Here is a 22,739-nt window from a genome sequence, read left to right as displayed (position 1 = left end):
CTCGGGTTTCGCTGGTCCAAATCCTGGGCATGGACATGGCACCACTCATCAGGTCATGCTGAGGCGGCGTCCCACATGCCACAACTAGCAGGACCCACAACTAAAATATGCAACTATATACTGGGAGAATTTGAGAAGAAAAAGCAGAAAAAAAAAAAAAAAAGATTGGCCACAGTTGTTAGCTCAGGTGCCAATCTTTGGGGAAAAAAAAATGGGCCATGTTGTATCCTTCCACCTTCTAGCTGAGTGGATGTGTCACCCACACAATGTAAGGTGCAGAACTTCTCTCCTAGATACTGTTGTAGTCCTTCCTGGGAATATAAGCCTGCCTTGGGAAAAGAAGGGACAGGTCCCTGGTTTGTGGTTTCTTTGGGGGTCTTTAGTCCTCTCTATTACTGGCCCTAGGGTATCAAGTTAGACTAGTCCAAAAGGAAATCAATCTATAAATGTTTCTAAGTACCAAGGCCCGATGTCCAAGACCTGTTCTTGGGGATTTGTAAGAGAGTTAATCCTGTTCCTATGTGTAGAGTATAAAACACGGTTAGGGAGGATAAGACATTTATCAGACATTTGCCTTACAGCCTCTGAGGGTAGTTATACTTCTAAGACTTTCCCAAATAAATGGGAAAGGAGCCATGGTGCCCTTCCTCAAACCTTTGCATGGCTGTTTTTGGACAGAAAGTGACATAAAATCATATTTTTTCCAAATTTGCTTGTCCAGTATGTCAAATCTTCACATTCCACCAGGTGTCCAGGTGACAAACCTGCAAGTCATTCTGTACTCTTCTCAGCATCCCTCGGAATTGGTCAGTTACTCCAGTTCTTGCTGCCTTGAAAGCTTTCTCGACTCTTTGCTCCCCTCCATTCACACTGCAGGCCCTCTTACCTTCCCTCGTAGAATATTGCAGCTATGTCGAATAGGTCTCCCAGCCTCAAATCTGCTTTCACCTCCAATCCATCAGCCAAGCCACTGCCATGTGATTTTCTAAAACAAAAAGCTGAAAGTATCACTTCTCTGTTTAAAATCCATCCATCCTTCAGAGAAAGTTTAAACTCTTTATTTTAGAACAAAAAGCCCCATTTTAACATCTGACTTCTACTCAGCTCTTCCACACATATCATTCAGCCTGTCTAGGATCTCCCTGGCAGTTTCTCACCTGTGTCCTGCACAAGCACCAGAGGGCTCCAGGAAACCTTGGCCGACATTGTCCATCCAGGACTCTGACTTTGATGCTCTGCATGACCTGGTTACAGGATAAATAAGAAAAACAGCTGATAATTAGAATCTTATTAAAACCCAAATCCTCCTAAAAGTAAAGTGAAAGAGGTGCAGGGTATAAGCTAAGGAAATTTCTTTGGAAATGAAAAGAAGGAGGCGCCAGCTTTGCTCCTATGTAAAAGTATTGTTGGTGAAAGGTTGCAAAATGTTAAGGTAATGATGTTATAAGTTGACCAAGACTTTCAGAAATATCAGTTAATCATCATTTCAACCCCAAAATGAATTTAATAGCTGTTAGTGGATTCTCTCCTTTTCTGAATTCATGTCCAACTCTTTCCAAGTATTTTAGTTTATACCCCTTCCTCTGGTGGTTGGCATGGAGAGTACGTAGCTCTTCCAACTGAATTTTGCAAAGGGCACCAGTGCCCAAATGCTCAGACAGTGAGCTTCTGTGTGTAGGTTAGTACTCACCTTGAGCTTGTAAGCTTGTCTTGCTGTAGTTTTTAAGAAACTTGAGATTGTGTCCACTTTAATGAGTGCTTGCTTTGTTCCCAGAATAGAGCTATGAACTCTGCCTATATAGGTAAGTTGGTGTGGAAATGTAAACAAGTATCTGTAGAATAGAGTTGTTACAGACTATTATCTAATTCATCTCACTTCAGTAAGAGGCTTTATCACTCGTCTACAAACATTTGCCTCAAGTCTTCACTTTTCTCACCCTTAGACAATGCTGCATTATGAAGGGAGCTTATTGAGTATTTTCTCTCATACACTAAAGATTAACACTTTTCATTTGGGTTTAGTCTCCTGTTTGGGTAGGAGGAGATAGATAACTTGTTGTGGTTCAGTTTAATTGCGTTTACTTTCTGTTCCTGAAGTAATTTATGCTCCAGACATTTATTTACCATTATAGAAACACACAAAAGAAATGGCTTTGTTGTCAACAGAACACATACTGTTGAAGTTCCTTACATCTGCTATCTGATACCTTTCATAATTGTTAAATTGGCATTGTCAAGTAAAGAATGCTTTCATGGTGGATATTTTTCAGCTGTCTTTTTACTTTCCTTGCGATCGTGTATGAAACTAGATAACTCATTCTTAATTTTTACAGATTTTTGCATGAGTTAGCCCAGATCCCTAACTTTGCTGAACGTGCCCAGTGCATAATCTTCAGATCTGTCTTTTCTGAGGGTATCACCTCCTTGCACCGAAAGGTAGAGATCATCACACGAGCTTCTAAGGTATGTTTGCTGTCTAATTTTAAAAGATAGCTCTTCCTTTCTTGGGAGTAAAGGAGGAAGTGGGGAGCAGGAGAGATCAACTAGAGTCCCTCTGTGGAAAACCTTTTGAACTTAAGATTGTGTGATTTTCTAAGTATAGCTGGGATGATTATCCTGCCTAAGTGTTAGTATGTGTGTGTGTGCTGATGAGGCAGAGAGAAAGAGAGGGAAAAAAGGAGATGCAGACTGACAGAGAAAAGGAGGAGGAAAAAGATGACGGTTTTACATATTTCTTCTCAAGTGTTCAGATACCTTCCAGTGTACATACTGGCCACGTGAAACCAACCTAAGTAGTATAGTTTGTTTTCTACTCGACTGTCTGGATTGCAAGGGAGATTTTGCTTTAGATCCATGCGTTCAATCATCTAAAATGTGTCTACGTAGTGAAATAAGATTATAAAGACTTGACAAATGATTATGATGATGAGTGATGGGCAAGTAAATTTTTATTAGCTTTACCATGCTAGTATTTCATTATAAAGTTAAGTTCTACCACTTGGCTTTTTCTCATAATGACCCATGTCCTTAAGAACATGATAATCCTCTCCACAAATTCTGTACTATTTAGTTGCTTATCTGAAGGCGTGATCTTTTTCTTTCTAAACTACACAAGATTTCAATAAAGCAAGGCTGCATATTACCAAAGTATAATATATATCCTCTGATAACACCCTAAAAAGCAGAAGCAGAAGTTGGCCTACAGCTGCATTTGGCTTTCTTTCTTTACCCTAAAATAAAGGAAAATAAAACCAACTAAGGTTGGAGAGAAAAGAAAAAAGTATCAATTTGAAAATTTGCCCTTGGTGCAAAAAAAAGGAAAAACAAATGAGATGGGGAACTGAAGAAACCTGTAAGCAGCTTAAAATTGTAAAAGTTAATAGACGGATCAGCAAACACTTAATAAACATAGCCTATGGCCTTGAAATACATTATTGTAGTTCACCTCTGAGGGTTATACCCAGGGATGAGGAAGAATAGACTTGTTATTATATCTACTCTACACTTTACTGTTTATATAGCTACATAGTCCAAAAACAGATCCTCCAATGATATCAAACCCCTTTCTACTTAGAAGTCATCAATGTGAAACCTAACTCTAATAACTCTATTTTTCCAATTTATAAATATGTTAAAATAGCTATTTAAAAAATCTAAACCTGGCTCCGTGGAAATATGAATACTAATATTTAATCTTCAATATTAAAACATATAGTTTGGAAATCAATGAAAGGATGGGAAATGATGGCTAATATATTTTTTAAGACACCTATGGCTAATAAAATGTATTTTCCATTTTACCAACGATTAAATCTGTTTGGTAACATGCCACCAAACAGCCTACTGGGGACTCAAATATTTGTTGTGAATGAACATAGGTACATTTAAAGTTCAGCTCCACAATAATCGGTGTTTGCCGTCGCAGGGCTTGCTGCACATGAAGAGTGTGAAGGATATTTTAGCTCTCATTCTGGCTTTTGGAAATTATATGAATGGAGGAAATAGAACTCGAGGACAAGCAGATGGATATAGCTTAGAAATCCTGCCCAAACTCAAGGACGTCAAAAGTCGGGTATTTATTTTTCATAAAGAATGAATGACTTTCCTTCTGTACCTAAAAAAGGAAAAAGTTTCCCTGGTTGTTCCATTCACCTCTGTCTTCCCCTTAACAATGCATTTTTTCTTTGCTTTCTTTTGACTTTTGAATAAAAATAGGTTTTTCATGCTTGATCTTATTTTAATGACAAAATCCCCGATATGTTTGCTCTACAGTACACAATTAGATGTTGAACTGCAATGAGAGGATAAAACAGATAGTGTACAGTATTAGCCGAAGCACAAGGCTTGAGTCTGTTTGAATTCAGTGTTGGCTACTTGTCATTTACTCATTCCAGAGTAGGGCGCAATGTTGAATCACCCATGGAGCTGAGCATTTGAATTATTCTTTTGCCCACAACAATTGAGCTGGGGGTCTCCTGTCAAACTCTCTGAGCCTGATTATCATTTGGCTCCACACCCCTGCAGAGCTCCCTCTTTAGAAACAACCAGCCCATATCTAGGCATCCCATGGGGGGCAGGGGGAGTGGAGGGAGGGGAAACACACAGGCAAATTAGAATTAGACCCATGTGAACAAGACACAAAGGCTGCCTTGTGGGAGGGCTGCTCGCCCCTGGCCTCCCAGGGTCATAAAGTGGCATGGCGTTCCTTTTAAGCTGCCCTGATTGTTTTTCACGCCATTAAGAACACACATTTTTTGAAAGGTGGGAAGGGGAGGGATGGTTTTCTGTTCTAGTCCCTGGGTCCCTTTAGCACTCCCCCCCACCCCCCCCCCGTCTTGGCTTTATGCCAGAAAATATTAAGACAGTGTTTTGTTTGTTTGTTTGCTTTAGCTGTTACCTCAGAGGGCTTATGGGTTATCTGTTTGATTCTTTTCTTCACAAAAAATAATGTAGTCATTTCTTTGTATAGATGCCATCAAAAATGGTGGGACAAGGAGGAGAGAAGAAAATCTTACCAAACAGAATTAGGACCAGGAATCGTAAATTAAAAGTATTAGGGCCACAAGTTGAGATTTCAGCTCTTAACTCTATAATATGGCAGAGTCTCATGTGAATGATTTTCATTTAAGCTTCTCTTTTTAAACCTAGGATAACGGGATTAACCTGGTGGACTATGTCGTGAAATATTACCTGCGTTACTATGATCAGGTAAGAAATGGCATTATGTGGAAAACTACACTAATGGGGTTTCAACTCTTGCACGTTGTTGGCGTTTAGAAACGGAATGATGGATGGATGGATGAATTTCAAGTCCAACATAGAATTTGAGAGCTATCCAGCCTCCTTGGTTTACAGATGGGAACACTGAAGCCAAGAGAGTTTAGTTGACTCTTGTAAAGAGAGGCATTATTCAGTGGTACAAATCTACTGCCTCTCAATCCCCTGTGTAACCCAGCTTCAGAGAGACCCCCAGTTATCTCAGTGCCTTCTGACCAGGTTGTGAGGGTCTCGTGAAATCTATATCCATTCAGTAATTGGTTATATTTGAAACTAGATTCTGGGACACAGACCAAAATTTGGGAAAGTAAGATTCAGTAATACCAAATACTTTATAAGTAATGTTCCTCTGTGAGCAAGTTGAAGATGTGGAATTTGAAATCCATCCTCTATGCTTAGATTACATTTGCAATTAGAAAGAAAAATTTCTGTGAGAATCTACCTGAGCACAATTTTCTGTGTTTTATTCCTTCTCATTACATTGAGAACAAGCAGTCCTAACTTTGGGAAGAAAGAGGTACTGTTGTGAGTTGTTGAGAAATCTAGCAATCAGTATGAATGGAAAAAGTCTCAGGAAATTGTTGTCAGGACTCTTGCTCAACTACTCACGTAGGCATTTTTTCCTAGGCACCCAGCGAAGGAAAATAAAGATTCCAGGGCCTTATTTTCAAAAGGCCTGCAATCTCATCCAGAAGACAAGCCTATAGTCATCTCTCCTACCCTCCTAGGGGGATTGTTCTTGATATATCTACAATCAGGCTTATCATTCCGCTACCCCCTCCTCGGACTTCCTCTGTTTCTATAAGGATATGATAATTTTTGATCATTCAGACATGAGGCTTGTCCTTATTTTGGTTCCTCTCTGTCCTTCAATTAAACTGTTTCTCATGTTCTTCCATGTTTTTCACCCCTACTGACCTCAGTTCATTCAGGCTTTAAGAGAACTCACTTAGAGAATTTCTATTGCTCCCCACCTTGACTTACTCCCACTCTAGTCCATCCCACACCCTATGGCCCAATTACTTCTTATAGCTCTGATCATATTGCATCGCTTTTTTACTCAAAGCCAGAAATGTCTCCCCATACTCAAGCAAATTAAGATTCTATCCAATTTAATTCCAGTCTTTTACAACCATCCTGTTATTACTTTCCCTCTACATGTGTTCTGTGATCCAACTCAAGACCTGATGTTTTCCAAACACACCCTGTGCTTTCTTACTGAGGGGTTTTTACCTCTGATGTTCTCCCTAACTGGAACTATCCTTATCACCAGCCTTTTTATAAAAGTTATCTTTTGTCTTATTAATACTCTCTTGAAATAATAATTAAAAGACCTTTCAGGAAAAAGCTCCCAGTAACAATATATGTATTTGCAACATATAATAGGTAATGAGCTCTTCAGCATTAACAAGAAAAGGACAACTTGTCCCTTCTCATAAAAAAAAAAAAAAAAAAAGGCAAGAGAGGCTGTAGGTAATTTACAAAAGACAAGTCGAAGATATAAATTGCCAACTAGATATATAAAATCAGCAATATAAATTGATCAAACCTTTCTCAGGACTATCATGTATAGTTTATACTGAGTTATTGTCTGTTTAAGATCTCCAGGTTGAAGGGGATCCATAGCTAGTCTGCCCTTGACTCACCAAACTATATGTCCTAAAAAGGGCACCTTTAAAAAAATTCACATGAAGATGTCATGTTCGTCAAGCTGTTTGCCCATAGAGCTGTGCCTACCTACAAGGGACACCTTTTCCTAATTCATGCAAATATACTACATGGAGCTAACAAGGCTTTGTCCTTTCTGTAGCAAAACTCTAGAAATATGTATAATCTTTCTAGGAATTTTTATCCTAAGGAAATAAATAAAAACATGTATCATTATTCTATTATAATAATTTGTAATAGCAAAATATTGCAAAATTTTTGGTAGATGTCCAGAGGTAGAGACTAAGGTCAAATAAATTATGCTAGAGTCATAAAATGGAGTACTACACTGCCATGGAAAGTATATAGGAAAAAATTTAGTGGCATTAGAAAATACTCTTGATCTGCTTTTAAATTACAAATGTGTTAAAAAATATGTAATGTAATTTCAAATATGTAAATATAAATAAACACAAACACATAAAAACCTGGAAGCATATATATTAAAATATTTGATTATTTCTAGATGGTAAGATTATAAGAGATTTTTACTTTCTTCTTTCTTTGAGTTACTAAACATAATGAACATGTGTCAGTTTTGTAAAAGGGAAAAAAGATATAATGAAAAATAGTGCAATCTTACATTTGCCCTTCTTCCATGAAGTCTTTGCTCTCTTCCTCATCTTTTACTCCATTGAAGCCCAGAAACACTCTTTGAACCTCTCTCATGATGCATCTTATTCTACCTTATATGGAGATATCAATGAGCAATTACCTATCATCCTGGCATTGCTCTTTGAGGTCCAGAACTCATTGTTGTCTCTTTTTTAGTGTCTGTAGTGTAGATGCCTGAGAAATACTTGCTGAATTGAATATACTGTAAATATCCACAAGAATGTAATAAGTGGCAACTGTAAAGAACTAGGCGTGAGGAAGTGAGAGCTATTTTCTGGAAGAAGGGGCACACATGTTGAGCTTCAGGCAATATGCACATACCTGAACTTCTGACAGCAGGTACCAGTGTGGCAGAAGAATTACCCTGAAGAATCCTGAGAGGCGATGCTTCTGATCCAAGGTTGGCAAGAGCAGTTTTATCTTGTAGTGTCTGCCTCACCCAAGTCAGAGGCATCGTGTAGGAAGGCTGAAATCTGCCTGTGATATATGGCTCTCACTGAAGAGAGCTGAACCCAGTTGAGTTGACTTCGCAGAGGACAAGTCTCACAATAAGAATAACTTCAAACATGGGATGGTCCGCTTTAGGAAGAATAAGAAGTCAACATTAGTGTGGTGCTCTCCCAGTTTTCAGTGTGCAAAATGCATTTCACTGAACAAGAGTGTGGAATTCTGTGATTTATTAAATTATCCCCTCCCTCCAGGAACATAAGTGATGATTTTTGTGGTTAGTGGGGATGAGCAATTAGCTGAAGGAAGGTGACTCCTGCTCCAACCTCCTTCCACTCCTGCCTGGTTGCTGGTCCAAGTCTAGGTCTGAGCAATTTAAAAGAACCCGTCTAGAGCCGTGTCTTTTGAACTCTAATTGAGCGACTTTCCCAAGAGCTACTATCAGGCTGATTTGCTCAGCAGCTTTTTCTAGCTAAAAAAACAAAAAACCTCGAAGCCAGGCAGGACTGAATCTGATAAAATGTTTTGGAAAATAGAAAGAGATTTTATGCGTGAGTTCTCCAGTGTCAATTACCGTGGAGTTTTGTGGCAAGCATCTCAGATGTTGTTCCATCCTGGCACTCAGACTAGGGTACTGCTTCCATTGTTTTTAAGGTACTAAAATAAGTATAGGAAGATGGAAAAAAGTACCTCGATGACATAAAATGTTGTTCTGATCAAATGAGGAAAACCACCTTCTTCCAGCATTCCAAGTGAAGCTAAAGGTCTTAAAGGAAGGGGAGGGTCCAGAGAATTCCTGAAACCACAAAAAATTTGACAAGCTAGATGTCCCCTGCTAAAGATACAAACTTCTCAGAACAGTGTTTTATAAGCTCCCTATAATGGTGCCAAACAAAGTGTATTGATATGCCAGATGTTGTGTATTGTACCGAGAACAAGACACAGTTCCTCCCTTCGAAGTGTTTCTAGTCTAGTGGGGAAGGCATACAAGCTAATCTGGCGATTTTTAAATTCATGTTGATAAGTGCTGTGATAATGGTAGGTACCAGGGGCTCTTGGAAACACCAAGTGCGGGGGCTCAGTGGAAATCTTAGAGACTTGTTTTGAGACTTGAAGGATAAGTATGAACAAGGCAGTGTGAGGAGGTTCTGGGGAAATATTGGAAAGGGACAGTTTTATAGACAAAAGCCTAGAGGCAAGAGATTGTGGCCCGTTCTATTAATTTATGAGAGTTTAGGGGAGGGAGTTAGAGATAGTGAGAAGGTAGAAATAAGGCTGGAGATGTAGACAGAGGCCAGATCATAAAGTGCCTTGTAAAGCAGTTTTAGAATTTGGAATTTGTCCTAATGGCAGTAGGAAAGATGGAATGTGGGGGAAAACTGGCCAAGTAGCCTATGTGGAGAGAGGAATAACTGAAGACTGCCTGAGAGAGGCGAGATTCAAAGCTGATATTAAACAACTCAGGGAGAAAGTGAGCTAGACTGGAGAAGATACTTGAGGCTCAGCTTATTTCTCAATGTACACTGAAGGCTTTGTCCCTCGAGATGTTTCTCAGCTTAGATCCTCTATTGGGTTTAGCTGTGGGGCTTGTCAAAAACTATACCCAACCATGCCCTCAGTAAATATCTGTTAAGTCAAACAACATTTGGAAAATTTTTACAAGTATGTGAAGAATGAGGTCACACACACGCGCACACACGAGCTTGAAGTTGCACAGCAAGGTGGGTAAAGGCATAAAGGAGAGTGATTGTTTCTTCAGTTGCAGTGCTGCCTTATCCAGCACCTTCTAATTCACACCCACTGGCATACCCCAAAGATGAGTTATCTAATTGCTACCATGTGAAACTCAAGCAGGGCCTTTAACTACTTGCATGTTTTCCTCCTCTGCCTTTTTTGCATGAGAGTAGAGTGTCCAAGATCAGGACATACCTGATAATTTTCTCTTTGATTCATGAGGCAAAGTTGAACCTAGCCCATGCCAAAGCCATAGCCAACCTCAAAGCCAATAAGACCAAAGTGATATTGTGAATGACACAAAAGGTTTTCAAAGTAACCAGTCCCAATTCAGGCATAGCAGAGGAGCATTGCTGATTCTTATTCGAACAGAAGATGCTTTGGAATTTTCAACTGCAAGTGACAGTTGGGAAGTGTAATGTTCTTTTGTTTACCATGTGTTTTAGGAAGCAGGAACAGAAAAGAGTGTTTTCCCCCTGCCCGAACCACAAGATTTCTTTCTGGCCTCCCAAGTCAAGTTTGAAGACCTCATAAAAGATTTGAGAAAACTGAAGAGGCAACTAGAAGGTAACAGAAACTGTTCTAATATTAGGATAATGGTTAAGATATTTTTAATGGTTTAAGAGTATTATTTATGTCTGGCTCACGGAATGGAGTTGGTGCAGAGTTCAGTTATGGTACACGACAGCCCTCATGAATCTTTCGACCTCCATACACTGTTTGGGGACACTGTACTTACATATCCCTCTCTTATTCGTGTCAATCATTTGTTCTATCTGTACTTATATCTACATTTTCCAACTTTTAATAGATATAACTTTAATAATAATAATTGCAGCAACACTTTATTGAGTGCCTACTGTTGTCTCATATAATTCTTATAACAATCCTAATAAGCAGGAACTATAGTAACTCCATTTTACAGTTGAGAAAAATGAGGCTTAGAGAAGTTACCTTCACACAGCCATTAAGAGGCAGATTTACTGAGCTTATCAGGTCTATCCAATTAGAACTCATGCATTTGCTAAGCTAGTTTGCTTTGCTTGTATATATATATATATTATACACAAGCACCCCTTATATATTTGGTTTATGTCTATGAGTCTAATGATGGCAAGACCCAAGGTAAACATTCTATTTTAGTTTAATTTACATTTTTAATTAATTCAAAACAAAATGCTGAAAGCCCTTTTTGGCTTTTTTAAAAGGTGAAAATATGTCTCTCTTGTGCAAGAATTTTCCTTTGGCGTTTCTAGAGTCTTGTGTTTTCACTGTGGAGACATCTCCTTGTCCAAGAATATAAATACTTGCCTTGGAGCTTGTATAACTCCAATTGAAGAGCTCTACAGAGGATTTAGGGAGTGTGTTAATGTGGAAATGGAGCCCGGAGTGCCAAAAGGAGAGCTTGAGGAAATGAAGAGCCTGCACCAGGAATATTTTTACACTAAGACATAAAATAAACATTTTAAAAATGTTTATTGTGAAAGAGTGCTCAGAAACCCAAGTGTTAGACAAAGAACAGCTTGGAAATGGAAGTAAAGTGGGAAAGATCAGCTCCTGGTGGCAGGGAGAGCCATGGATTTTTACTTTGGGCATAAAACTTGCTTAAATAAGGATAGTGGTTACAAGTGAATATTTTTACCTTGTAAATTATTTTTAAAGGAACGTGTGGATTTTTTTTTTCTCCTGTTGATGTGGTTGAAAGCATGAATTCTACCAAATGGATGCTTCATTCAGGAATGTGATCTGTGAACTTGTGGTCGTTGCTTTCCCTCGCCTAAAACACTGGCAGTTTTATCCATATCTACAATGAGGAGCTTGATTCTTATTGGAATGAAGCAGAGTAAGCCATCACCTAGCAGTTTTTTCTGTCCCTCTCTAAAGGCAGAATTAGGATCCAGGCCAGTCCTCAGGATGGCTGCAAGATTAGCAGTGGCAGAGAAGACCTGAGCTTCTTTACTCCCTGGCCATTCCTGAATGCCCATCCCCTCTTCTCTCTTGGCCCATTGGTTGTAAAAACCCTTGGTCTGTCCTCTCATGTAGACTTTTGAGCAGAAACCTAATCTATGTTTGGTCTTTCTTCATCTGCTTTCCTTCCAGAGGCTGCCTCTTTCAGGCATCCTGGCTCAGCCACCTCCCTTTGACATCCCCATGTTTGATGATGAATAACAAAAAGATAAGAGCAAAATTAGTAGAACAGTGGAGAGGCAGGGGTTCCCCCAGAGATCCCACTTTGGCACACCTTATTTTCTCTAGGGAGATCCCAGGTGTAGTTCCGGATCTCTCAGTACTCAATTGACAGTTTCCTTAGTCAATTTTAAGGAAATACAACAACTTCTGAAGCTAGAGGAGCTGTCTTATAAATGAAAACTGAACATTGCCCCAGTTAATTTTCCTCTTTGTATTGAACTTCACCAAAGACATCAAGTCTCAAAAAGGCAAATGAGGAAGCTGTGACTCCCCCACACACATTGAATATTTAAGCAAAAATGCCCTGCTAATCTTTAGAGATGCCAGTGTTTTCAACACATGAAAGGTACCTAGTAAATATTTAAAGAAAATACTGACCGTTGGTTCTCTAATGAATTTCTTTTTCTTCTAAATACCATCTGGCGAGATGGCCAGAGTCGTGGCGGTCCGTTTCATCTCACACTCCCATTCAGATTTCACCTCCTTTTCCGTAAGGCCTTGGTGTGAGCCTAGATTGAATGTTTAATTGAAGAGGACATAATTTTCACACATACAGCAAAGATTTGATGAGGCTTTGAGGTTTATTGTAGCCATTAAAATGTCGTGGCTGCTGGCAAAACCCCAGAAAATGTCTAAAGCTAAACCAGATGTGATTAGCAAATTTCAAGGAGCCGCAGGCCCCGGTTCTCCGAGCAGGCACGGCGCTTGAGAAGAAAATTGTTTTGAGTAGAGTGAACCACACCTTAACAATAGGATGTGAATTAAACTGTGGTTGTACAAATATCACTGATCAAGTAGCTGTTGTCAATAAGTATCTTTGATAGAGACGAGAACTTTGAATGGCACTTTTGTGCAGGTAAACATAGCAAGGAATTGATGATAGTATCAACTATAAAATTTACTGTGTGATGATTATCTACTAGATGCTGTACAGATATCATCTCTCTCAATTCTTACAATGACCCTGTGAAGCAGATATTATTATCGATCTTTTGCAGAAGGGTAAGCGGAAGTTCATGGTGCTGAAGTAACTTGCCGAGCACAGGTGTTGACTTAGCCACGTTTTGAAACTAGGTATCACTCTAAGGCATGCATTCATGACATACCCTGCCTCTGGCCCAGAAATCTCCATATCTGATCAGAGATGAGAACAGGAAGACAGGTATTCAAGGCAGAAATCCTCATGAAGATATGAACAATAGAGAGTTACTAAACATGTGTGTATCAGTGCAAGCACACGTGAGTATGCACACACATACTCCTAGAACCACATATATAGACCCTCAGACCAGATAGAGATAGGAAAGAACTTATTTGGGTTGGGGCTAGGGAAGGGGAAAACGTACAGGAGACAGTATTGCATAGGATTAAGAACTTGGGCTTTGGAATCAGATATGTACTTTTACTGGTTGGATGAAAGCGAGATCTTGTCAAGTCACATAACCATAAAAAGGACTTTATTTGCTCACCTGTAAAATGGGACAATCCTATTACCTATGTCGTAGGAGGTAATGAATGCACGATTCCTTAGTAAGGAAAGCTTCAATAAAGCTGATTAGGGATATGTACATTTTACTGGAAAGTGCACAACTTGTAGAATCATGCCCATGCTGTTGAGGGGCCAGCTGGATGTGTATGTGGACAATCTAATTCCCAGAGCACTGGTGCTCTCTTCTCTACATTGTGAAGACAGAATCCAGTTCTTGGTGCTTGGGAACATGTTCCATATTTTGTTTACTGTTCTGTACCTCAATCACATAGTAATTTTGATTTCCCTGTTACTATGATGTTCTAAGTAAGGGACAAAACAAAGAATAGAAATAGTTGCTCAACCTTATATTCCTCGACCTTGTTTGCTGGTCAGAGCTCTCAAGGTACTCTTACCAACCCATGCGTGGTAGGCAGAATAATGGCTCCAATGAGGTCCAAACCCTAACCCCTAGACTCCGTGAATTCATAATTTTATATGGCAAAAAGGGACTTTGCTGATGCTGAGATGGAGAAATTACCTTAGATTATCCAAGTGGGCCTAATCTAATCACATCTTTAAAAGCTGAGAACTTTCATTGTCTGTGGTCAGCGGGAAATAGTGCAGTAGAATGATCAGAAAGATGCAATGTTGCTGGCTTTGAAGATGGAGGAGGTGGGCAGTGAACCAAGGAATGTGGGAAGTCTCTAAAAGTGGAAAAGGCAAGCGGCAGATTCTCCTAGAGCCTCCAGAAGGGGATGCAGCCCTGTCCACACCTTGATTTCAGCCCAGTGAGGTCCAAGTCAGACTCCTAACACACGGACTAGAGAGTAATGTATTTGTGTCATTTTAAGCCACTTCAGCCTGCAGTAATTTGTTATAGTAGCAATAGGAAACAAACACACCAAGCAGTGTAAGCTTTATGATTGTGCCAGTTAATACCAGTCACACATGTACATGCACACACCATCACTGAGGCCATAGATATAGCATTTCCCAAGTAGTGGCACTTAACCGTATTGCATGAAGTGTGAATTTGTGCTCTCTAAAAGAGTCTAGAGTCTAGTAAACCTGCAAATGCTCTGTACTAAAGTCATATCATAGAGATTCACAGTGCACATGAGCTTATTAAAGGCTCTGGGAAGTCCTGCAATAAAACAAAACAAAACAAAATGGTGTTTAACCCTATTTAAAGCAGGATTTCTCCAAACATAAAACATTTTTTTTCTCTCACTGAATCCTTAGTAATATGTTGCAGAACACGCATTCTGTGAAATGCAGTTTAAGAAGAAGGGATGTTATTACCATCAAATTTTTAATATAAAGAACACAGCTGTTGGTTAAATGATCGTTAGTAGGTGATATTCATAGGAGGAGCTGAGACGAACAGTGATGGCCTCTGTTCTTCAGTATGGCTTTTAATACTCCCTGATGGCACTTTCCTTCCTGAGTTTGTTATCCATGTAAACTAACAGAGTGGGTCAAATCCTCTCTGATGTCTTGATGCCTGAAAATCCAAAACAAATGACATTAGTATTATTCAAAATTACTCTAATGTCACCTCCTCTAAATCCACATTTGTTTGACATGATCCTGTGATAGTATTTTATCATGAAAAATTCATTCAAGCTGTGAAATTAAGAAAACTAATTTTTTTTGTCAGAAAATGAGATAGGAACTCTTCAGATAGGTGTTGAGAAGTCAGCATATTCTGAAAAGTTTCAGAGTAAAAATAATTTGCCCTTATTAGCTAACAGTAGTAATTTAGTATCCCCTATCATTAAGGGTGGGCTGTTTAATCATCTATTTATGTACCAAATCTTGCCTTGAAAAGGGTGCCTTATTAGCCTAGCCCTGTTATTGTGTATATAAATTGGGAAAACGTAATTATTAATTAACCCTCAGTGTAAGATATTCAGACTTGCTTGAGAATGTTGGCTTCGATGCAACTGTAGTATGTGTGTGTGTGTTAAGATGATTCTGATGTTCTTTTCTCTAAATATTTAAGACTATATATTTGAACATGTCCTTCCTTATGTACCATTTAGAAGTATTTGGGAATACACAGTTTTGGAAAAGCAAGAGTCTCGGTTGACTTTTTTGATATCTGTTATCACTCTGTAAATGTTTATGCTATAAATGTTTAGCCTGAAATGTTAACTCTTTTAAGCCTTTTCTAAATGAGATGTTGTGTGAAATGCATAGTCCAGGCATTCAATAATTTTAAAATCTTCATTCTAAGTTTGAATACTAGTAATATTTCTAAACCAGTTTCACACTGAAGTACATCTGTGACATCTTTAGGCATTTTTGGTCCTGATGTCCTTATTTTAATGGGGTAACCAGATTAGCCCAGAACCATCCAGATGAACCTGTTTTATACAACAGTGGTACCTGAACGTTGTGCTTCAACTTCTAAGTTATAGGATTAATTTATACATGCATGGAAGTAACAGTTCAAGAAAGATAGGGATTTTGTGTAGATTTTCTGAACTATAGTCAGCACGTCTTCCAGATGAAGATGGCAGATTGAATTCATTCATTTAGCTCCACTCCCTTCTAAAGGTCCACCAAAAAAAATTAACACATGTTATTTAGCGGCATACGGTCAATATCAATATAGTCAGCTAAAAGAGGAAGAATTGGGGAGGGAACCACACTCCCACACACATAAAAACAGGAAATGAGAACCTTTTAACATGGCAGTCTCTCCTGGCCCTGGGCAGAGACTGGTGTAGTGGAAATAGTTTAACTATTTGGATATGCATATGAAATTTTTACAGTTAAAAAAGGTTAAAAAACATAAGTTATAGTCAACTCTCAATTATAGGTAGGTAAATTAGTGAGGCTAAGGGTTAGCCATAGTTTTTAAAAAGTTAGTAATATATTATTTCTAACATTAATCACTGAGTCAGCTATACTATTTACATGTTAGAAAACCTTTCCTGTTTGAAACTACATGATAAACCTAGACAACGTATTGTTTCTCCTGCAAGGTGGAAACAATCACCTCCTTTGTCATGGAGCTCACTTAACTTAAGGAACAAAGTAAGTGTCTGGGCAAATACATTGTTGAGATAATATTGGTGAGGTGCTGAAGGGTGGAGTGTGTGAGGTGGGCTTCAAGACTCGAGCGCTGGTGGCATCCAGCATCTGGATGGGAAGGGAAGCTGCCTGCAGGAGAGTTGGTATCCCCACGCGCCGAGACACAGCAGGAGGGCTAGTGGAGAACCTGTACTTCATCTTGCCCTAGACCTCTTTTGATTCTTTTTAGTTTTGATTTGGGGTTATCTGTGGTGTCCTTCCCTCTTCCTGTTACTGCAGTTAGTCAAGAGTTGACTGTGAAAAGTGAGAAGGAACACTACTAACTGGTGTTGCTAATCTAATGAATATTCAAGTTTGTATCACTGTGGGCAGAGGGAAGGATCCCGTCCTGGCTCCACGGTCCAGTTCTTTAATGCGAGTTCACCTCACCTCCATCTTCTTTGACTCTTGCATTCTTACAGTCGTTCGGCTCCTCCTTGGTCAGAATCCATGTATCTGTCCACCACTTGGATGAAAGTATGGCTTTTGGCAGACTAAGTCAGCACTGTGGAGCCCAAAACAGAACTTAAGTGGTTACCTATTAATATTATCTCAGAAAGCAAAGTAGATGATTTAAAGAAAGTCTGTAATGGCATTCCTTTGAATTTGTAGTAGACACAGTCAGGGGCCTACCAAGCGATGGATGTACGGGACTACAATGGAGCATTCTACCCCCAGTGCATGCAATATGGGGATACCCTTAGGGTTGTCAAATATATTAAATAAAATGCGGGAAGCCCTGTTAAATTTGAATTTCACATAAACAAGACATATTTTTAGCGTAAGTGTTTCTCAAGTATTGCACGAGATACACTTATACTAAAGAAATGATTCCTTGTTTATCTCAAATTCAGATTTAATGTGGTGTCCTGTCTTTTATCTGGCATATCTGTAGAGAATTTAAAGGCAATAATAAAACCAACTAAAAGCTGGTTCACTTTTTATTACCATTATGCAGTGGCAATTTTAAACAATCTCAGTGATAAAATCTTCATCCCTCTGAGGGTGGACAGTGGACTCAGGCACAGTGAATGTGTTCAAGGATGTGGTACGTGTCCATGTCCACCATCGCTAGTGACAGCAGTTACCTTTTAATGAGCACTTACTAAATACTGCCAAAGTTGCTTACATCGTTTCTGCTTCTTAAAACTCCTTCAAAATAAGTACTACCTGCATTTTAACAGTAGGAAAGTTGAAGCAACTTTTCTGCTAATGACAAAGCTGAGATTTGAAGCAGATTTATCTGATTATAAAGCTTATGCTTTCTCTACTGTACCATGCTTTATTCTTTTACTGTTTGTGGGCCCACACCTCAAGCACTAACAGTATGATCTAGAATGATAAAGCTTGAAAAATAAGCCCTGTTTAGTGCTCTACTTCATCTTCTAAAGGGGCTGCAGATAATAATTGGATTGAATTTAGGCTTTTTATTGTCTCTGACCGTAACCACTCAACTAACCTGCCTGTTGTAATCTCTAATCTCCTCTCTCCTGCATGTCAACATCTTTTGGTTTCTCTGACACACTCACTCTCTCTCTCTCTGACAACTATCTAGCCTGTGTTTTATCCCTTCAAGACCTAGATGATAAGCAAACTAGTCCGACGTGGTTAGCCAGATGAATAGCGGAGTACTACAGGGCCAACTCCAGGGAACCTGCATGGTTTTGACTCCTTTACTATCTCTTCCATTTGTAGAAATTATGTGTAATGGTGTTCTGACATAGAAGGGAAAGTAAGGGAACCTTCCAGGACTTGTCAAGTCACAGAGCAGAGCAGACTATTGCTTCTCTGCTGGGGACCAGCCCTGACTGCAGTTTAAATGACTTCTACCACCTACCATTATCAAGTGGCTTTCTCTCCATGAGAGGATAAGTGTTGTTTACAAAAGAAAGAAAGGGGAAAAACTAGATCTTGTCATGGGAGTGAATATTTTCTTTAATTACTCATTTGAGCATGGTTCATGACCAGTATGGCTCTAGCAAGAGGGCAAAAAGACTTTGGAAAACTTCTGGAGGACTTCTGAGAAAAGATGACCAATGGAACGCTCATCTAGGATTGAACATAGGTAGGATTTCAGTTCCTTTTGAAAATTACTAAAACCTAGTAAAGAGTTCTTTAAAAGCGTAAACTCATGAGAGCAAAATGAGAGAAAAAACCGTAACCACAAAATTTTTGAAGCTCAAAATTAGATGGACAAGTTGTAAATGAATTAACCAAACCAGAAAGCTGAATTCTAATCCAGGAGTGGAGAAAGGTAAGAAACAATCCAATTTTTACTGCAAAATTCCTACTGCAAATTCATACATAAATTCATACTATTCATACGTAAACATTCATATATATTCATACATAAATTACTCAGGGAAATCATTCAAGAAAACTTCCCAAAGTGATGGATCCAAGTTCTAGTTTTAAAAGGTCCAAAGAGATTCCAGAACAATGGAATGAAACAGATCCATACCATTGTTAGAACATTTCAGAATACTCAGGAGAAAAAGAAAAGCTTATACACTTCTAGAAGAGTTTAGAAGGGGAGGGAGTAAGAGAGTGGGATGTGCAAACAAATTATATACAGAAAATCAGGAAGCAGAATGGCTTCAGACTTTTCAACAGCAACACCAGAAGGTAGAAATGGATCAGAATTCTGAAGGAAAATTATTCCCAATCTAGAATCTTATATCCACCAAATTATTGATCAAAGATGAGAGCAGAATAAAAACATTTTCAGACATGTAAGTTCTCAAAAACATTTATCTCCCATGCCACTGTCCTCAGCATGCTACCAGAGATTGTGCTTTCCCATGAAATAGGAAAACAAAGGTGATAGGAAATAAAAAATCCGGTGCAGAAGGGAAGTGAGGGGATGCTCCAAGATAGACATAGAACCCAGGATGACAGCCAGGCATGGAGAGCAAATGTTCCAGATTAGATTAGGTCAAAAGAATCATGGAGAAGATTCTTGAGAATTTTCAATTAATGCATCTGATGTATCAATGTTGCTAGCTGTGTAAATCTTGTCAAAATAAGTCCAACTTCATTTAGTGATAAGCACATGGAAAACAACAAATTAGGAAAAAATTGTTCATTCTGAGGGTAAGGATGAAAGAGTTTGGGGGGAATATATAAGGAAAGGTGAATTAATCAGGGCTGGGAGTTGTTTTTGTAAAGTCATAATAATGTCAACACCCAAATACTAGTCTAAGCAAGTCATGGTAGGGGGCTCATGTGTGGTGGGCATAGGGGGAGAAAAGAAAGAAACATCATTTGTTGTGCATAGAGAGAAAAATCAAAGTACCAACAGGAGCTTCTTAGAGACTTGCAATTAAGAGCTGAAAAAATCACGTAAAATTGGTCTAAGTGGTTGCCTCTGGGAAGGAAGAATTGGGCGAAATTGGTGGGATGGAGATCAGCAACTGCTTTTCTTAGATTGCATGGAATACATGTATTCTTTTAAGTATATGCTCGTATAACTTTGAATATACAAAAACCAAAAATAACAATAAAGCAAAGCATTTATAAGTGGTAGTTTAGTTACTTGCAATGGCAGAGACTGATGTGTTGAAAGTAGTACTGGCCTGGGATTTAGGAGATGCAGTTAAAGATTTAGTTCTGCCCCTTACCAACCATGTGATGACCCATGCAACTCTGACAAATCACTTAACCTCTGTATACCTTAGCTAAAAAAATGGAACTGATCATCTTACCCTGCCCAACTCAGAGTGATCTTGGAAGGGTCAGATGGGCAGATGTATGAGAAGTGCTTGGGAAGGTGTGGGAGGTATCATTTAAATTCATTCAGAAGCCATGCAGTTTGCTTAATACATATTGGTGTGTTCTAGAAGGGAGAAGGGGGAATTGGTCCATTAGGACAAGCCTGGCTAATTTATCCCCTTTTAGGACACTCCAGAAGATGTGACTTGAATGATTATTGACCTGCCTGATTTATTAGTCCTTTCTTCCTTCCTAGCCCATTTGTCCACAACAGTAGTTTGCTGAGTCTGAACTCTGGTACAAGACTGGATACATTAGCCAGAGTCCTGACTGTGTTGCCATGGTGTTAAAAATATTTAGTTTTGCAAGCAAAGATTTAGAAATAATAAAAGAAAGACTTTGATATGATTTATTTTTGTAAAATGATTTGAACAAAACAGACGTAAGGAACTGGGCTAAGTATTTCAGAAAGGCAGTGGGTGTAAAACGTTGATCAGCGTGGTGACTTTTGATGCAAAGCATTCAATTAAGTGCAGCGTGGTGGGTAAAGGTCACGCATTTCCCAAATGGAATGCCTTCAAAGACAAGTTGTACAGAAAGGCGAGAGGATACGGAAACTGAAACTTGATTCATCTGTTTAATTAATGGAAGAAGTTTGTGTTTTCCTTTGAAGCCATGATTGTGACATCTCTAGGTGGGCAGGATGAGTTATGGTGTCTGGTTTCCTCTTCTCAGTTTTCACTCTATTTCTACAATAGAATTTACTTTGTTTGGGTTTGTTTTTTTTTTCACAAGAAGCATAAAATATTGAAACAAAAGCTACTATCATGGAAAAGTCTGTGTCACAAGTCCTGAATTCAAATCCTTGCTTTACAAGCTGTGTAACCCTTGACTGGTCATTTCATCCCTTCACATCTCATCTCAGTATCCTTGTATAAAAAGCAGAGGGCAGGAGGGGGGCACTGTCCGCCTCACTGATTGATTGAGAGGATTAACCAGGATCATATGAAGGAAATCCCTTTGCAGAGTATAATCAAAATATACAGTACTTATCCTTGATTCCCTTTGTGCCCTCATACCCAACATCTAGTCCATGAGCAAATCCTGTTGACTGCTGCTTCAGAAAATGCCTTGAATCAGCTTATTGTTCTCCATACTATCCACATCACATTTCCAGTCCCAACCACTACCTCTCTCACCTGGGCCACAACAGATTCCTAACAGGGTTCCCTGCTTCCTCTTTTGCCCTCCTTTTAATCCAGTCTCTGCACACTGGGCGGATCAGGCCACTTTGTTGTCTCGTGTTCATTGCTCTCAAAATAAAATCCAGCCTCAGAACCTGTAGCCATGCCTTACAAGTTTCCACATGATTTGACCACTTCTCCTTTCCTGTCTCTTCTTACGCCACCCCAACCCCTCCTGCCTGCTAACCTCCAGCCTCACAGGTCGCCTTTGTGTTCCCACCCAATGAGCTTGTTTCTGCTTTAGGACTTTTGCAGCAGGTATTCCCTCTGCCTGGGATGCCCTTCCAGATAGTTCCATACCGTGAGCCTTCTCTGACCACCCAACTATAGCCACTCTGAATAGTCACTCTATTACAGCCCCCAATTTTGACATTGCTGTTATTTTCTACTTGTTCCTTTGTAAATCTCCCCTCTCCTCCACAAAGGCAGGGACCTAACGACCTTCTTAGCGTTTATATCTACTGCATCGGTCAGTACCTGCCACATTGTTGTTGTCAACCAATGTTTGTTGAGTGGGCGAATGAATGAGTGAAAGAATAAATGGTAGAAAAGACTCAACTTACTTCAGATAATTGCTGACCTTGCTTTAGAGAGAAATTAGATGATTTACTTATGGGCAAAGATGTCAAATGAGCATAAAAAGGTAGAAGCTTCAGGGAGACAGATTTTAGAGCTGTCCAAAGAGAGAACTGATGGCCTTCAGAGATAATGGGTCCCTCTCCCACTTCTGATGGGAAGACTGTGTTGTGGGAGATGGGAGGATAGGTACCACTGGAAAGGGTAGTTGTACCAGATGATTTTGAAAGTACGGTCCAACTCTGAGTTTCTAAGATGATGATTATTACTGTGCTATTTCAGAGAAATCTACAGTTCTCCTTATTCGGTAAGGCTATTAAGTTCTTCCCTAGACTTAGTTAATTAGAACAGCTAAATATCCCTGGAATTCTGACTATTTACAGGATATAAAAGTCAACTGTAAAATTATATCAGGGTTGAATCTCAGGCATTCTCTTTCTAAATGGCTCTCAAGGATGTGCTCCTGAATTAATCTATGTCTCAAAACTTCTAGCAGTGATATACCATCTAGAAGTAATCTTTTTAGAGTAGAACTCTTATCCAATGTGGTTGGTTAATGGAAAAAAGTTGGCCCAAATCAGGAATCATGGAAGATGATACTTGCCTCCCTTAACCTTTAATTTCAAACAAGTTAGGTATAGCATCATTTGTCTGTCTGTTGATGCAGGGCTGAGTCCTTTTCTTGA

General features: G+C 39.2%; 1 protein-coding gene across 4 annotated transcripts in view; it reads left to right on the top strand.

Annotated features, from left to right (window-relative positions):
• The window catches only part of FMN1 (formin 1), a 340,681-nt gene that overhangs the window by 219,458 nt on the left and 98,484 nt on the right, over positions 1–22,739 (top strand). For all 4 annotated transcript variants that reach the window (XM_070503784.1, XM_070503796.1, XM_070503780.1 and 1 more), the window contains 4 exons: positions 2,334–2,463; positions 3,926–4,072; positions 5,149–5,208; positions 10,227–10,347. In XM_070503784.1, the coding sequence (XP_070359885.1) occupies positions 2,334–2,463; positions 3,926–4,072; positions 5,149–5,208; positions 10,227–10,347 (458 nt within the window). The remainder of the gene's footprint in view (positions 1–2,333; positions 2,464–3,925; positions 4,073–5,148; positions 5,209–10,226; positions 10,348–22,739) is intronic.

This window comes from Equus asinus, chromosome 2 (assembly GCF_041296235.1).
Source record: "Equus asinus isolate D_3611 breed Donkey chromosome 2, EquAss-T2T_v2, whole genome shotgun sequence".
Lineage (NCBI taxonomy): Eukaryota > Metazoa > Chordata > Mammalia > Perissodactyla > Equidae > Equus > Equus asinus.
The sequence above is the reverse complement of the archived record's forward strand: the minus strand, read 5'-3'. Positions and strand labels throughout refer to the sequence as shown.